Genomic DNA, 17,966 nt, shown 5'->3' on the forward strand with positions numbered 1-17,966 from the left:
GGAATTTGATGCTTAACAGTAATTTGCTCAAAATGGCCCGGAATATATATATATATATATATATATATATATATATATATATATATATATATATATATATTCAAGTAAACCCCACCCAATGGGCTATTCATATTGATTAGTGGACCTTGAATCTAAACCATCCACCTTTGTATAGCATTGATCAAGTAGCAAAGATCTCTAATTAGTGAATTTTTCATCATGATAGCCAACCTCTATTAGTTAGGATAAGGTTATCATGGTAGTGATCATAATGATGATGACGACCTTGTTAAGTGAGAAAAACCTAATGAACAGTCCAGATCAATGATTTGACCATTGACACATCTAAAAGCAAAGGGCAGTGTCGATGTCCAAGATCTATTGAGTGGACCCAATTGGCAAATAATTGAATAATCCAAAAATTACTAGTTATTGCAGTTTGTCTGAGATATCATGATATTTTTTGCAATTAGTGCAAAATAATACATTAATTATTTGTTAGTTTAGGATGTGTTTGGTTGCAACAAACATCACGATATTTCACTAATTTCACGCCAAATTAGACTGATTAATCATGAAATATCATAGAAATTCATGCTATTTGTGTCAACCAAATGCAGCGTTAATGAAAAGGCCTTGCAAACTAAGACAAAATTTCCTTTCTAAACTTTTTAGGGGGGAATGTCTCATTTTTTAGCCAAAATTTTCGTGATTTTTCCCAATTCAGGTTTACTTGCCAAATTATTCCTAAATCTGAACTTCGCAACACTGCCTCAACTGAGCCAACCTGCCCATGATTTATCTCCTCTTAACTCAATTTTCAAAAGTGAGATAATGTGATATTCAGGGCACACTAGAAACACCACAATGGTGAAGCAATCCAGATAACTCATCATGGACGGGCCAAGGCCCAAATTAACACTAATTGGACCACCCTAGTCAGAGAACTTTCTCATGTTAATTGTGAAGCATTCACAATTTTCGATTTTTAATCCTCCTGATTAAATGGTCAAGGTCATTAGATTGTTGGCCAATGAATGATCCAGATAAACAGATTATGCGCGAATGTCCGATTTAGAAGTGTCTAGCAAGCTGTTTATTTGCGGAACCTGAGCAATTATGCCTCTTTGCTTAATAACCCAAGTAAATGAAAAATTAACAGAAGAGACGGTGGATACCACGATCTAAGCTGATGGGAGGATGTAAACACTTGAAATTAACCAACAATAAAATAATTTACAACTAAATAGCCATAATTAGTTTTTGTTCAATGGTCAACCAGAACTACGTACATGGAAATGATACCAACCACCTGATCTTGATCCATCCATTATTAACAGCTTCAATTTTTTTTGCTGAACTGGCCTGTGACAACCTGACACCAGATAATATTCGACAATCTTAGGAAGTGATAAAGAATAAAATTCAATTACATTAGTCAATAAATAATAATGATAATCATTAGAAATGCTAAAGGATTCAAGCAAAGATGACTCTTAGGTTTTCAGAGTATATGTGCCAACATGGCATCCGTATGCAAGATGGGGCCCACTGAGAACATGGCCTGACCTAAGAATAATGTTGACCCACTCACCAGGTGAGGCAACAGGTTTATGAATTTTTTTTTTTAAAAAAATGTACGTTGATAAAAACAATAATAACCAATGGTCTATGTTAGACCAACCTGACTTTTGGGTTGGGGTGTGTTCATGGTCAAACCCCATATGATGAACATCCCAGATCTCGCACACGCAGACCTTAATGAGAACCCTCGATCATCTTCACATGAATCTGCTTCAGCATGTACCAAGAATCATAGACATAATCTATACCATTCAAACTTCTGCTTCATCAAACTATCAGGCCGTGCATATCATATCATGTTGTCAGTGGCCCCTGATGAGTAATCCAGTGGCCCAAGCCTGTACAATGCATTTCTGTTTACAGTCAAACGATCTCAGCCTCAAGCTCCAACTTGATTTGCAGACTTTGATTGCCCTTGTATTCTACAACCTTCTTAGGGAGATTGAACAACACAATGGAACCACCATCATGGCCATTCATTAGCAGCTTCCCAATTTTGCACCTCCAATCTGAGATGTTGCCCTCATTCTTCCTGTCATGCACAACCCGGTCACAGTAGTTGAGCATTGTTCCTAACCCACTATTTGGTATCCAACCATATTCCTCCAACACCCGTGCTTCTCCCTCAGTTAAATCTTCTCCCACCTGAGAACAATGCATGGGCATGAGATGCAATATTTAAAAGAGAAGCTGATGGTTTGGTAAGATGACATAGTTGAGAAATAAAAGGACAAGGAATACAGCAGTTTAGCTTCGAACCCATTTGGTTCTTTGTGAGTCACAAGTTGAGTACCTAAGTGTATATTTGGATGCATAATCGAATTGGCTTGCAAACATTCAATTCAATCAAGAATAATTGAACGAATTTAACAACATTATTAAAAAAAAGTTAGAAGCTCCCAAACAGTAATAGCATTCCTTCAAGTCTAACTTGAAAGTAATGAGTTTGTAATTTGTAGTGACACCCCTTGATATTGATAGTAAGGTAATCACAGTTTGGTGTCATTTCCAGTTTATTGACTAGTTACTGCAATTCGATTGAGTAGTACATCCAAACCATGTTAGTTAAGACTCCGTTACTTTTGTAGTAGAGCAAGGTATTGGTCAAAAAGCATGTGGAAGTGTTTTTTTTTTTTAGTTCTTATTGGTTTATTTATTTATTTTGGATTATTCTAATTAATCAAGTAATGGAAGTACCAAAAATGATTTGCAGCGAAACTGAATTACAAGTGTTAGAATACACAGATTGGGTACACCTGCAGTGCACAATTTGGAATAGTAATTTTCACATTCATTCGTACACCTGCAGTGTACCATACCTATGGATTATCTTAGTTGGTCATAGGTCTGTTTATCAGGGTTTCTTGGAAGCAGCTGTGTTTATCCAAGCTTCTTCAGATGTTTATCTTTGTAAATCTCTTTGGTTATAAATAAAGCATGGGGTAAAGGGAGATATATGATTGAGTATCCCCATTCTCTCCTTCCTAGTTTACACAGTATTAGAGCATTTTTTATTTTTTTTAACACACGCGCACACACTCACGCCGTAGTGGAATTTCACCACCTACAGGTACTCAAACCCTTGACCGGGTGTTGAAACTCATGAGAGTCCACCACCCGAGCAAGAGTAAGGACCCAACACAGTATTAGAGCATATCTGATCCATTCCTTTTTTTTCCTGTTCTTAAACTGTTCTCCTCTCTTATTCTCTGTTCTCTACATCAGTTTGAAGGTCCTCTACCTTTTCTGTTACTCTTTTTTCCCAGGTTTGTAAGATGGTGAAAGGTAAATAGCTTTTTATCCATCACCATCTTACAGATCCAATAAAGATGGCTCAGTAAATCTTCCTGAAGGGTCTTCTCCACCGGTTTTGTCATCTAGAATCAGCATAGACAGCAGAAGTTCGAAACAGCCAAGTCGAAGCCCACCAGCAGACATAGGAATTCAAGATCCTGGCATCCTGCTCCTCAGCTGACACCGGATCTGGATTTCAGTACCTCTAGGAGTTCCAGATTCAACACATTGCTGGAATTAAGTCCCAAAACCTTTTCCGACACCGGATCTAAGCCAAGGCAATGTTTTCAGCATTGACGATGTCGGCCTATACATCCCTCTGTATATCATGTATCTCACCTAGGCAATACGAATCCCCAAGGTAATATCTGAAATTCTTCGTATCGCATGATATTGCAATGTATTGCATAGTATCGCAGATATCGCAAAACATTGCCAGATATCGTGACCAGTCTCTTTTATAAAGTTCTCGATATCGATTGATATTGGCGCAAAAACGTGGAAAGTACAGGACTCTTCAGGAAAAAAAAAAAAATCTAAATCTCCTTTTCTTGATTCCTCTCCACTTCCTAACTAGATCATTGTGGATATCAACCCTTTCTCTTGAATCGTTCGAAGAAAAACACAAATTTTGAGTAAGAATCAAAATCCAAGCCGATTTAAAGCATTTTCAATCTAGTGAGCATTTTCAAATTTCGATCCTTCTTTTTTCTTTATTTTTCCCTCTTTTTTTGTTGTCAAAACATGTTATATCAATGTCAAATTGTTAGAAATCCATGATTCTTCATGTTATACATGAAAAGTCATGGATTTGGAGCTTCGATTTTGAAATTTATGGCAGATGGGCCGATTTGCGAAAATTTGAAGAAAAACGAAAATTTCTCAATTTCTCCCAAATCAGTCGCAAACTTACTATCCAAACAAGAAATCAAACATGTACATAACCTAATCTAATAATTCTTGCCAATTTGGAGATTTTTCTGACCTAATAATTCTTGGCAATTTGGAGATTCTTTAGAAAAAAAAAAAAATTTTAATTAACTAATTAAATTAACTTAAAAATTAAAAAATATACAAAAATAATTTTTTTTTTAATTCCACTTTTTTATCAACGGTCAATTGGCTCTCATTTCAAAGTATTTTTTTTTTTTCAAAATTCCACTCCTAATGTATGTGCAGCTCTGTGGGTCTAAGCCACCGCCACACATCATTCATGGGTATATTTTTAGTTTTCTACTTCTTTTACTTTTAAATGTATTGCTTGTGTTACCTGAGGAATGCTCACCTGTGCACCTTCTTACGTGAGCACCCGTGCGCACCTCTGCACATGTGTCATGGGCAAAAAATCTGAACAGTCCACATGATGTGGCACCCATTAAAACCTCACAAGCCCAACTTTCAGCCTGATACAAAACTCTAGTGGGCCATGGCAAAAGGAAACGGTTTCCTCCCTTGATTTGCATTTCTCGTTGCTATGGCCCACCAGAATTTTTGATCAGGCTGAAAATTGGGCCCATAGAGTTTCAAGGGGTGCCGCATCACATGGACCATTCAGATTCTGTGCCCATGACACATGTGCAAAGGTGCTCATAGGTGCTCACGTAAGAAGGTGCGCAAGTGAGCATTCCTATGTGTTACCATACATGTCTTCTTGCATCATTTCAGTCATAGATAGTGCATGGATTAGGACCCTATACAAAGGAAACCTATTATGTGCACTTGTTTTTTATGAAGTTTTGATTCACAAGTATATATTGGTGTCTTTTTTAACAATCCCTAAAGTTTCATTGAAAAAATCCACCGATTTCCGAATGTTTTCCCTATTTCCCAACAACAGCGATACATTAAGCAATACAACCGATACATCCCATGCAATAAATGATGTGTATTTGTATTCCAAGGGTGTGATACGTTACGCGATAACGATACAAAAGACATTGAGCCAGGGTACCTCCAATGCCGTCAGATTCGAGGCCGGACGTCCGCGGCCTCCTCCAGATCTTCACTTGGGTACGTTTTTCGTTGTCGGAAACACATTCCAACATCTACTTCATCTCTGGATCTAAGCTAGGGTACCTCCAACACCCCCCGCAGTCATCAAGAACTATTGTGTAGGATGCCTTGGAATTTGCCAATCTATTGTACAGAATTCCACCGAGACTATTTTCGGTTCAACCAAAAAGTGCAATCAGGTTGGTCCGGTCCCACCAGGCATGTCACGCAGATTAGCACAAATCGGGCTATTTAAGTCCTATTCGAGGTTAGGGCTTCTAATTCAAGTGTTTTATCTCTAAGGGCAAGCGTTTGTGATGTGAGAGGGTTTCTAAACACTTGTAATGACTTGGGAAGGGTTTTTCTCAAGAGGTTGGGCATCACAAGGGAAGATTAGGTGCTTCTATAATCGAAGGTGAGTGTGTGAACTCTAAAGTTTTGATTATAATTGAACTTTGTCTCTTTGTGCTATGGTATTTTTCCACAAGGGTTTTCCACATAAAATATCTCACGTTTATGGTTGCTTGCTTTATTGTTTGGTTATTCTACTTTATTCAATTGTTCTATCGTCATTGTACGTGCTTCCGCAACGTGCACAGATTAACAGTGGTATTCGATCCGAATTTCTAATACCTAGGATTGATCTGGGTTTGTTAAGGGCTCAGAATATCAACAAAGTGGTATCAGAGCGTCAAGTCTAAGGACGTTTGGTTATTTAGTAAAGATGTCAAGGTCGAAATTCGATATATAGAAATTAAATGAGAAGAACAATTTCAGTTTGTGTCAGCGGAATGTTAAGGACATTCTAGTATCACAAGGGTTAAGCAAGGCCTTATTGGAGATTAAACCGGAGAAGATGTTGGATGATGACTAGAGCGATCTCAGGAAGAAGGCTATGAGCATCGTCCGTTTACGTCTGTCAGATGAAGTCATGTACAACATACTGGATGAGGAATTTTCCCTGAAGATGTGGAAGAAACTAGAAGACCTATACATGGCGAAGTCCCTCGCAAATAAGTTGTTCGTGAAAAAACAATTTTTCAAGTTGCCGATGAAGGATCGGATCTCCTAAAGCACATGAACTCGTTCACAAAGGTATGTAGCGAGTTTTTAAGGCTCGGAGTGATGTTCAAGGAAGAAGACAAAGTGGTGCTACTCCTAGCATCGCTTCCCACATCGTATAACCATCTCATCACTACTCTGTTGCATAGGAAGAATATAATGAAGTTGGAAGAAATCACTGCGGCTCTCTTTCTAATGAGATGAGGAAGAAGTCGAGCAATGAGGACACTCAGGCGGAAAGGTTAGTCGTAAAAGGGGGTCAAGAACATGGGAGTTCCGCAGAGCGATCTCGATTTGACAACAAGAAAAAGTCCATATCGAAATCGAAGACAAAGGACGGATGCTTCTATTATGGCATAAAGAGGCATTTCCAGAGAGACTACCAGAAACAAAAGGATGACCTAGAAAGCAGGGGAAAATGGAACACAAGTGAATCAGCTAGAGTGGTGGAAGAGAACTTAAAAGGAAACCTCCTCTCAGTCTCTTCAGGTGCGAGTCATCTCTCAGACACATGGATTCTAAATTCGGGATGTTCTTATCATATGTGCTCGAATAGGACTTGGTTCGATTCCTACAAGTCTTATGATAGTGGAAGTGTTCTGATGGGGAATAACGCAACATGCAAGGCCATCGGAATAGGGACCACCAAAGTAAGATGTTTGATGGAGTCATACAAACTTTAGGTGATGTTAGGCATGTCCCGGATCTAAAGAAAAACTTAACATCCTTTAGGGTTTTAGATACGAACGGTTGCACGTTCACTGCAACGGGCGGTATAATCAAGGTCACCATAGGTGCAATGGTGTTAATGAAGGGACATAAGACAGAAAATATGTACAAGCTAGTTGGGAACATGGTTATATGTGAGGCCACTGCCACCTCACACGCAGAATCTAGCACAAATGACACTAATCTGTGGCATATACAATTAGGAATATGAGCAAAAGGGACATAATGGAACTCCATAAACGGAAACCATTTAAGGGAGTTAAAGCACGCAAGGTGGATTTCTATGAGCATTGCATTTGTGGAAAGTAAATGCAGGGTAAGGTTTAAGACTGCTACACACACTAGCAGCAAAGTGCTCTATATTCATTCCGATGTCTGGGGGCCAATAACAGTAATGTCTAAGGGAGGCGCACGATACTTCGTGAGTTTCATAGACGATTTCTCAAGGAAGGTTTGGGTTTGGTTCTTAAAACACAAGCCTGCGGTGCTTGCCAAGTTCAAGGAATAGAATGCGTTAAGTGGAGAAGCAAACTGGGAGATAGGTACAGTGTCTCAGGTCAAGTAATGGTAGGGAGTACAGAGATGCGGGGTTCATGGAATTCTTCAAGGAACAAGGCATCACAAGGCACTTCTCAACTCTAGGGACTCCACAACAGAACAGGGTGACAATAAGGATGAATAAAACTCTATTGGAGAGGGCGAGAAGTATGTGATTGTATGTGGGGCTACCTAAAAGTTTCTAGGCAGAAGCGGTGAACATGGCATACTATATAGCAAATTGGTCGCGATCTACAACGCTCGACTCCAAGATTGCAAAGGAAGTCTAGAGACGCAAGGACATCGATTACTCAGGGATGAAGATTTTCGAGTGTCCAGCATATGTCTACGTGTAGAGTGGACAAAGGACGAAGTTAGATCCCAATTCTAGGAAGTGCATCTTTATCAGGTATGAGAAATGTGTTAAGGGCTACAAGCTTTGGGATGCTAACTCTCAGAAGGTGATCATTAGCAAAGATGTTATCTTCGATGAGGCATCAATGTTGAAGGCCAACAAGGACGCTGCAAAGAAGTCGAAAAATCATGGTGAGACCAAGAAATTGTCGGTGTAGGTGGAGCCAATTGAGCAAGTTATTAAAGGTGATATTCATCAGGAGCAAGAAACTAAGCAAAATAATCAGCAAGATACCCAGGAAAGTATATCCAAGAACAGGGAGAAAAGAACCATTAGAGACCCGGTTCGGTACGAGTTTGAGGACATGGTCTCTTTTTCATTGTTCACGGAGAGTGGAAATCCATCCACCTTTCAAGAGGTAAAATCTAAAAAGGATGGCAAAAAGTGGATGTCGGCCATGGCTGAGGAGATGGAATCTCTACATAGGAATCAAACGCGGGAATTGGTGGAACTTCCAAAAGGTTAAAGGGCTATAGGGTGCAATTGGGTCTTCAAGAAGAAAGAAGTATTAACAGAGAAAGTGAACAAAAAGTACAAGGCACAGCTCGTAGCAAAGAGGCACTCACAGAGAGAATAAGTAGATTACAATGAGCTTCTCTCCAGTCATGAAACATACCTCAATCAGGGTGCTACTGGCAATGGTAGCGGAATCCAATTTAGAATTGGAGCATCTCGATGTGAAGACAGCATTCTTTCATGGGAATTTAGAGGTAGGTTGGCCTTTCGCAACCAACAAACACCCAACTCGTATGCTTCACATGGTATGCACAACAAACATGAAGAGATAACCAGCCCAAATATCTGCACATTCCTCACACGAGAGGATGATCACGAACACTTCATCCCCTTCTCACACATGGACCATTATAAAGGCCTAGCACAACAAAATGAAAAGAAACCGTAGATTTCTCAAAAGATTTTCAGCCCGTGAGGGATGAGAAAGGCCAAAAAAATAAAAGGAAAAAAGAATTATGGGATGGAAGGGAAAAAGATCAATTAGATCGGCAACAAGGATGCTTTGATCCCCAAGAGATACCGAGAGAGATCCCATTCGAGGTTTCTCGATTCATCATTACTTACGAATCCTCCTTTATATGATTTGTCATCTGCAAAACTTGATAAGGAAGATGCTAGTGCTGAAGGTACTTGAAGCAACTTCACACAGTTTTTACGGGATGGCCAAAAATGACAGTCTCACCTAGCAATTTTAAATGGAATAAACACTCGCGGTATGGTGTCATATAAAATTGAGATCCAAGATGCGTTCACCGTTGAATTGATTGATGGATTCACGAGCTGATCAAAAGGCGGATCAACTTTCATGTCGGCTGAAACAGTCAGCCAATCCTAAGAATGGATGCAGTGAAAGAAAAGGCCAATAGATTAGGCGAAACATCTATCAATGGATGGACAGTCGAGACAAACAAATTCTGACAAGGATAGCGTTAAAATTGAGGGAGACTTGTAAATCACACCTCAACAATGATCGGATCAGTTGGAGCAAAGGCTCATGGCTATACAGAAGACAGCAACAATTATGGTGAGAAAATGCAGAAGATCAGACAATGAACTCTAATCAGATACCCGAGGACAGTCTATGCAATTCGTCGGCAAGGCCTGTCTTCAACTCCTGCCAAAGCCTGTGAGGGAGCACAAGAAGAGAATCTGTGATCCCCAGCATCATACTATGCGTGAGAGACCAATCGGACAAGGAGAACTAATGCCACCAAAGCCAAAGAAAACACACTACAGCAATGACCTGACGGATCATCCAGCTAACATAGCTGGGGTGAGCATATGCCTGTCTACCCCTATGAGGTAGAACCAATAGCAGTTAGTTCACCGGGGGGGGGGGGGGGGGATTGGAATTGATGCATTCAGGCCATGCATCATCATCAGATGGACCCCAGATGTTGACACAGTTTGGCCGATAGTATCAGGCCACCCGACTGCATATCTGGCCCTGACGGAAACTATGCAACAATCTTGACCCAAGATCCGACTGTCCAAACTCAAATTTCTGGACTATATAATTGTTCAGATCAAGGATCTGGACCATAACAAGGGTCGACATTGGCCCCATAAGAAGATCTGAATCAAATTCCTGGTCTTGTCTTAGATCCGTCCCAAATCAATGGTCTGATTGACCAGTGGGATCCAGAGGAGATGGTTAGAGATGTCAGTTCTTTATCATCTTAGGAGTTTTACGTGCAACAGTGGACATCTTTTGATGCGTTTACACAACTGTACAGCAGCAAAACCTTGTATGGTTGTGGACAGAAGGTGTCTTCATTCTTCAATATTAAGCAGTCATTACCAATTGATGGCTAAGATACAATATCCAGCAAGCTGTGATCATGCGAATGGTGAAAATTCCCATTTTATAGGCAAATGTACAATCATATAACTTCCTATTTCATATGAGTTGAACAAACCAAGTCCTTTCAACCCATACAGTTGTATAAATAGTTAAATACCTATTTTACAGGGGAAAGTGCAAGATGGTTAGTATGGACTATGGAGAGTTAAGAAATAATGTTGTCTTTGTACAAGTCATATAACCAAAATTTTGGATGCAGTTATGCATAGGGAGCCCCGTGCACATGGTTTGGGATAGGTTTGGACTCCTTCCAGTTGCTATTCTCAAGAGAGATTTTAGGAAAGGATTATTAACCAATACGATTCCTATTTAGCTAAACTTGTTGATTTTAATCAACTTATGTAATAGACTGTTATATGGCACCTGTGGAACTTTTGTGCTCTCATTGGCAGTCCCAAGAACGGATAAAGGAGGCTTGTGTCAGGTTGGCAGCTGGCATAAAACTTTTGCGATAACCTTCATCTTGAATCCTGAAAATATGAGATTCCAAATAGAATGAAAGGACAGAACAGGATTCCTATAACCGCCCCTAATTAGATGGGACAAGGCTTAGATGATGAGGTTGATGATGATGGTTCTTATTTGGCTAATACATTTAATTGGTCATTTTTGTATTCATGGTCTATAAAGAGCCGTGCATTTATTTCGCAGTTTACCACGACTACTGAATAAAAGAATAGGTGGGTTTCTCTTGATGTTGGCATGTGTTGCTTCATCTAATCATCTGGGAGCATAAAGGGAGGGAAGGTGTTATTTATCACAGTAGCATATCTGCGACGGAGGATTATCTGTCCTCGTTATTTCCTGTGTGGACTTCTCTAGCAAATTTCTTGGTGATTTGGCTAACAAAATTCCAGCATGTAGAATTGTTTTCTGCTGCAATTAGTTCCATATGAATCGAGATGGATCAAGTTCGCCCATGTACCACCGTGGATCAAAAGTGGAAAGGGCATCTCAAGTTGTCAGCTGCAAATTAAACTGTTATTTGGGTTATCTACAGTGAATATTAGGCAGAGAATACAGTTTATCACAATTGGTTGTATGCAAGTACAGCAAATCAGCAGCATGAAAATACATAACAGCTAAAGAAATAGCATCATACTTCCAACCAAAACCACTAAAATTAGCACGCGCGCGCACACAGCAAGTAAACGCTTACCAACAAGGCTTTGTTCTCAATGAGAGTTGTCCTGCTAAAGCTGGTAAGCCTCATGGTTGTCACCAAACGCTTAATCTGCCAGTCGATGGGCAAAGAACCCACAAGCTCAAAGAAATATGTTGCATACCCATACTCTGGGCGCTCCAGTACTATTCTGCCTCCATGTGTAATTCTTAACGTAAGTCCAGGATCCAAGTACAGCACCCAAAGTAAAATGTAGTTAAATTCCATGCAGAGCGATCTCAATGGAAGATCCTCACCTGTTATGCCTTTCAAAAACAAAAATAAAAGACTGAAGGTCTCTACACCATCCCCATTCAACAGGCCACTTCCTGAACTGTAGATATCGGGTCTGCAGATTGGAAAAAAAAAATGCATCTATTAAATATGCATGGAATACTAGTATTTGCAAATTGAACAGAGATTTGCGGTCCGCAAGAAGCTATAGTCCCTCTTGCCATTGATGGAATGCATGGCATCCACCTCATAAGTGATGGGAACCTCCAGGTTTTGGTGTGTGCCCCATGTAAACAGCCAATGGGAGGCCATAAAATTGAGAACTATGGTTGTCACAACAACTGAACCACTCATATAAATTGAATGAGCATGAAGAAGTCAATAACCACAGTTCTTCTGATATACCAAATTACAAAATGAAAGATGATCGAGGAAATTTCTCGCCTGCTCAATGAGGGAAACTAGGCAGGCCAAGCAGTAGTAACTGACTCTTGATCCCTTTGCACGTCGTAAAGGAGCAAACTTTAATAGATGGGAGGGTTGGGAAAATAACTGAGAAGGTCCAAATAAAATAATGAGTACTAAAACTTAACATTATATGAGGAAAATCAATGACTACACAGGAAAAGAAATGACAGATATTTCCCGGGTATCCTAGAAATAAAAATGACATCCATAGGCATGTGTTCATGAATGTCACTGATTTTATTTTAACTAAATAAATTAAACCAATTAAAGAAACCTTTATCACTAAACTAGTTAATGTTATGAGGAAATTATATGATCATCAACCTGATAATATATATAGCATTCATGAGCCCTTATTTTGTGCTTGTAGGGCCCATGATTCGTAGAATCAGTGATTAAGACCATTGATCAGATGGGCCCCAAAAAGGATGGACCATGCCCAAAAATTCTCCTAGACAGGCAATTCTAACCCTCTGACTGGTGGTCAACAAAGAGACAGTTGAGAGAAGGAATACAACAAAGGTCCACATTCAACTGAAAAAAGGGCCATCAATCAGAGCCTTCCTGAAATCTTTCTACTTCACTATTTTTACCACCCATTTACATGTTTATAGTTAATCCTTTGAATGTTTAGGTCGATCTTCCCCTCGTTTGTACCAACTAAAAGAGTAAAACCAAAACCAGAACCATAGATACCCATCCTGGACCCATCTGGCCAACACCATTTCCTTCCTGGACACGTTTTTGGCAAATATAGAATTCTTGTCATAAGCACCAGATCAGGAAATAAGGACTCAAAACTGATGTTTGGATCAAAGCAACTTGGAGAGAAGCTCATGTTAGCTTGGTCAGTGTAGTTGAGTTGCCAACCAGAAGGTAAATGTTCCTAAAAGATGGGACAGAAATGAACATGCTTTTATTCAATAACTAGTTTTGAAGGATATGCAACAAAACGTTTAGTTAAAATGAAACCTAGAAAATTTGATTTTAAAAAAAAAAAAAATTTGCATGTAAATATCCCTATTAAAATAAATAAATAAATCATTCTCAAAATAGGTTCAACCAGCAGCATGAAATATTAGCAGATATTGCACCCAGGTGAACATAACAAAGATTTTGTTGGAGCTCCTAGGAAATTATTGCAGCTTCATTGCATTATGTAATGAAAGAAGCACCAGCCATTTTTTATAACGATTATAATCAGTCTTTTAAGCTAATCTAGCATGCACTTTGGATTGTTTTTCCCACTAATATCAAAATAAATAATATAGCACCCAGTGCATCAGGGTTGAGGAATCCATAATCCAGCAGCTAAGAAGGCTTAATAACAAGAATCAAGAGACTCAGATACAAAACGGGTACAATACAGTTGTAATGGCCAATACAATACAGATTATTCTAAACAGAGAATAAAAAGCATTTCACATAAAAGAGGTGGAGGGAGAAGGGATAAAATAAATATATATTTAAATCTATTCATTTGGAAAATGTGGAGAGTGAAAAAAGGCAACTCCCTCAGTGCATGGAGAGAGAGAGAGAGAGAGAGAGAGAGAGAGATCTGATTTTTTATGTTCCAGATTCTTTCATGATTTTGAAAAGTTTTAAATGATTTTTTAGTATTTGCTGGTTCATTCTTCTGCTGTTCTAGTTTAGAACAAAGCCATACTGGTTTCAGCAATACAACTCAACTCTATACTGAAAGAGTTGCACTTTGCAACAGGTTGGTTGGATTCCTCGATTATTCTACATATCTAGCTACAAAGCTTCTTTATGTCACCTATCCAGGAACCTTCTAGGTCTCGTATAGCTACAAAATCTCTACACACTACTATAAGGATCGAACCTATGTTAAACCTTTTACACTGTTCCACCATGTACATGCCTTGCTATAGCTAAGTACATGATGACATCCTCTATCTTTAACAATTCTCCCCCACATATTGCATTGAATCCCTCATTGTGCCTTCATCAATGAACTTCCATATCTGCTCTTCAAATTATCACAATGTGTCGGCCCTCTCTCAGTTGTCATTGTTCTTGGGCAGTCCTCTTCACTTACCAAGTATTTGCATACGTTGGGACACCACACCTACTCATCGTGCAGGTGGCTAGTACATATTCCACCTCCTTATCAAAAGAAGTCTATCATCTCCGTGCCTGCTTTTACAAGCCTTACATCAGGTGTTCCATCTCTTTCATGATACAGCTTCAAGCAACTTAAATGGAAGACAGGGTCCAGGGTCGATCTTCACCCAAGTGGGTAGTTGAAATTGTGAGTATCCCTGTCTACCTTCTTTATAATGGGGAAAGGTCCACTCATAGACGAAGACATGGAAGACCTGACGTGATGGTGAATCATTTAATCTACCAATTCTCCCCTACTTTATTACATTGGTGCCCTAGTCGTGCTTTCCTCAATAAACCTCCATGTATGTTCTTTGAATTGCCCCCCACTCCCAACTGGCTCTGCTCTCACGTAGAGTTGTACATGAGTTGAACCGAGTCGAGCTTGGCACAGCTCAACTCGGCCAGTAGCTAACCTCAGCTCGAACTCGGCTCGGCTCGGTCCTCGAGCCTGTCTGGCCAGCTCGGCTGAGTTTGGTCAGCAGTTCGGGCCAACTCGAGCTAAGTTTGAGCATGTGCGGCATTTTCTCAAACACGTAAAATGCATCTTCAATTTCTCAAAAAATCCAAAACAGTACAACATTTTTACATGTGTTTCATCAAACACCTGGCATATCCATTCCTTCCTCGCCAACACTTCATTGAGTCATTTCATCAAACACTTTGATGCAGGACATGGAAAATTAAATATGATATGCAAGATTTCAGGCTTAGATCCTACCAATTCAGAAACAATCAGACAAATTTTACGTCCCACATGAAAATCCAAACATCCAATTAAAAAGGGGAATCTATGCGGGTCCAAGCCGACACAGGCTAGGACTGGACCAATAAAAATTATAAACCAAACGATGTCAAAGGGAAATAAAATCAACTACTCATGCATAAAAATCAGTTTCTAATCCAAGGGATTCCCTAATTTCAATTCAAGGAACCCTAAGGTGATAAAAATGGGCAAATCAATTAGGGATCATGTAACCTATGGTTAGGATTCATGAAAAACGGCTATGAGAGGATAAAAGAAGATAAAAACCTGAGCCAAAAGATGATCCCGTGTGTGGACAGCAATAATGGCCCAGACGGACGTGCGTGTGATCCCGGCCGCACGTGTGTGGGGCCCACTATTCAGAAAAAGGCCACCTTGGCCCTGGTCGGCCAGGGATGGACTCCAAAACCCCCAAATCTCAGCTCGATCCGATGTACGGTTTGTATGTGGTGCTCCGCCGAAGTTTCAGCTCGCTTGCGGGCCGAAATCTGGAAACCTGCTGTAATGAAGAAATCTGATGCAACAAAAGGACAAATTCGAAGTGTGGATGGTGGGGGAAGATGGAAAAAAAAGATGATGGAAGATGGGGGTGAATTGAGATCGATGTGGCTTCGCACCACGGTAGTTAGCCATTCGAAAAGGGAGGGCTTCGCACCCACTTTTGAATTCTTCCACAACTCACGAAGAGAGCAGAAAAATAAAGCAGGAATTTTTTTATTAACTTCAATCAATGAAAAGAACTACAAGGGGTGCCTATTTATAGGAAAAATCCTATGCTCACAAACTCGCACCATGTGCGCAACCTATTACTTGGCGATGAAGTAAACTAAAATAAAAATCAAACAGATAAATCTAAAGCATTCACAATGTTTTAAATAATAACAATAAGCAAAACCTAAAATATGAAATCAATCCGACGAGTGGGTCACAATCATGAGAGAAATCAATCCGACAAGTGGGTCAAAATCATGAGATCCCATGATGGGCTTTTCTTGACTATCGGGCCCACTTTTCTGAACCAAAACTTGTTTTCTAGCTAGAAGGCCCTCCCTGGACGTCGTCATCGAGCCAGATCAATGGTGGCGTCCTCCTTCTACGTATGTACGTGCGTAGGGGTGGTGGTGTGCGGGCGTGCGTGTGCACGATGTCCTCATCAACTCTCTCCGGCTGCGAAGATTTCGCCACTGGCGAAATAAAACTCCTGAACCGCTCTAGGATGTCAGGATCAAGTCTCTGAAGCTCCTCCTCAGTGAGCCACGCGCTATCCGAAGCTGGGCGTGACTTCCATTTAACTAGGTATTTCTGAAATCTGCCATCCGACGTGAAAATTATCTCATGGTCCAGGATATCCTCTATTTCCTCTCTGGGTGTGTGAAGGCTAGGTATGGGAGGCAGAGGCTAGGATGAAAGGTCGGGAAGAGGCCATGGATCAAAGGGTAAGGTTGGGACATCAGGATGGGTGGGCGAAGGGCCGGACAATGTATCAGTGGGTCCCTGAAAAGCAACTAGATCCTCCACATTGAATGTGGAACTAATTCCCATGGAAGGTGGAAGATCTACCTCATACACATTGAGACCGTTTCGCTTTATAATTTTGAAGGGCCTAGCGCTACGCGCATGTAACTTACGAACGGCCCCTGGAGGGTACCGCTCGGGCCTGATACGGACCATCACAGAGTCCCCAATATTGAACTCTTTGAAACGTCTATGTAGGTCTGCAGAAAATTTGTAATGCTCATTACTAGTAGTGATCTTTCGCCTGATTTCTTGATGCAATGAATGTATGTGATGCGCAAAAGACTCTGCAGACTCTGATGGCCTATGAGACAATGACATGGGGATAAGATCAATAGGTTTCCTAGGCTTATAACCAATAACGACTTCAAAAGGACTTAGACCTGTGGACCTATTGACAGAACTATTGTATGCAAACTCGGCTATGGGTAGTACGGCGTCCCATGTCCTGGTATGCTCCCCCCACTAAACATCGAAGTAAACTCCCTAGGCTCCTATTAACCACCTCAGTCTGGCCATCGGTCTGAGGGTGGTAGGCAGAAGAAAACTGGAGCCTAGTATTCATCATGTGCCATAGTGTCTTCCAAAAGTAACTCATGAATCTCACGTCACAGTCAGACACTATAGTTTTTGGTAACCCATGCAATTTGACAACCTCACTAAAGAACAGCTTGGCAACATGAGAGATGTCGGAGGTCTTAGAACAAGGAATGAAGTGGGCCATTTTAGAGAAACGGTCCACGACAACGAATATGGAGTCATGCTTTCAAATAGTCTTGGGAAGTCCAAGCATGAAGTCCATACTGATGTCCTGCCAAGGGATGAATGGGACTGGCAAAGGTGTATATAATCTTGTATTCTGTTTCCTCCGCTTTGCCAGTTGACAAGTACGGCATTGCCCTATAATTTTGGCTACGTCTCGCTTGAGGCTTGGCCAATGAAATCTATCTTCCACTAGGGCAATGGTCTTGTCACGACCGAAATGACCTGCAACCCCCCCTGAATGTAACTCTCAGACAAGAAAATCGCGAAGGGAGGTGCGTGGTATGCACAAGCGGTCACTCCTAAACAAATATCCATCCAAAATCAAATACTCACTGTTAGCTCCTGACGGACTCTCTAATAAAGACATATACACAACCCCAAAATCTGGACACTCAGAATACTCTTCTTTGATGCGCTCAAGGCCCATAACTTCAACGTT

At 40.4% G+C, this 17,966-nt stretch overlaps 1 protein-coding gene across 6 annotated transcripts in view; it reads right to left on the reverse strand.

Annotated features, from left to right (window-relative positions):
- Positions 1 to 1,110: 1,110 nt before the first annotated feature.
- The window catches only part of LOC131251490 (uncharacterized), an 84,505-nt gene continuing 67,649 nt past the window's right edge, over positions 1,111 to 17,966 (reverse strand). For 3 of the 6 annotated variants that reach the window (XM_058252238.1, XM_058252235.1, XM_058252240.1), the window contains 5 exons: positions 12,334 to 12,441; positions 11,913 to 12,004; positions 11,653 to 11,806; positions 1,685 to 2,229; positions 1,111 to 1,375 (listed from right to left, as the gene is read on the reverse strand). In XM_058252238.1, coding sequence (XP_058108221.1) covers positions 1,948 to 2,229; positions 11,653 to 11,806; positions 11,913 to 12,004; positions 12,334 to 12,441 — 636 coding nt within the window. In that variant the 3' untranslated portion in view covers positions 1,111 to 1,375; positions 1,685 to 1,947. Of the gene's footprint in view, positions 1,376 to 1,442; positions 2,230 to 11,652; positions 11,811 to 11,912; positions 12,005 to 12,333; positions 12,442 to 17,966 lie in introns of those variants that run through there. The other 3 variants (XM_058252236.1, XM_058252237.1, XM_058252239.1) reach the window with 3 other exon arrangements.

The sequence above is a fragment of the Magnolia sinica genome, chromosome 7, assembly GCF_029962835.1.
Source record: "Magnolia sinica isolate HGM2019 chromosome 7, MsV1, whole genome shotgun sequence".
Taxonomy (NCBI): Eukaryota; Viridiplantae; Streptophyta; class Magnoliopsida; order Magnoliales; family Magnoliaceae; genus Magnolia; species Magnolia sinica.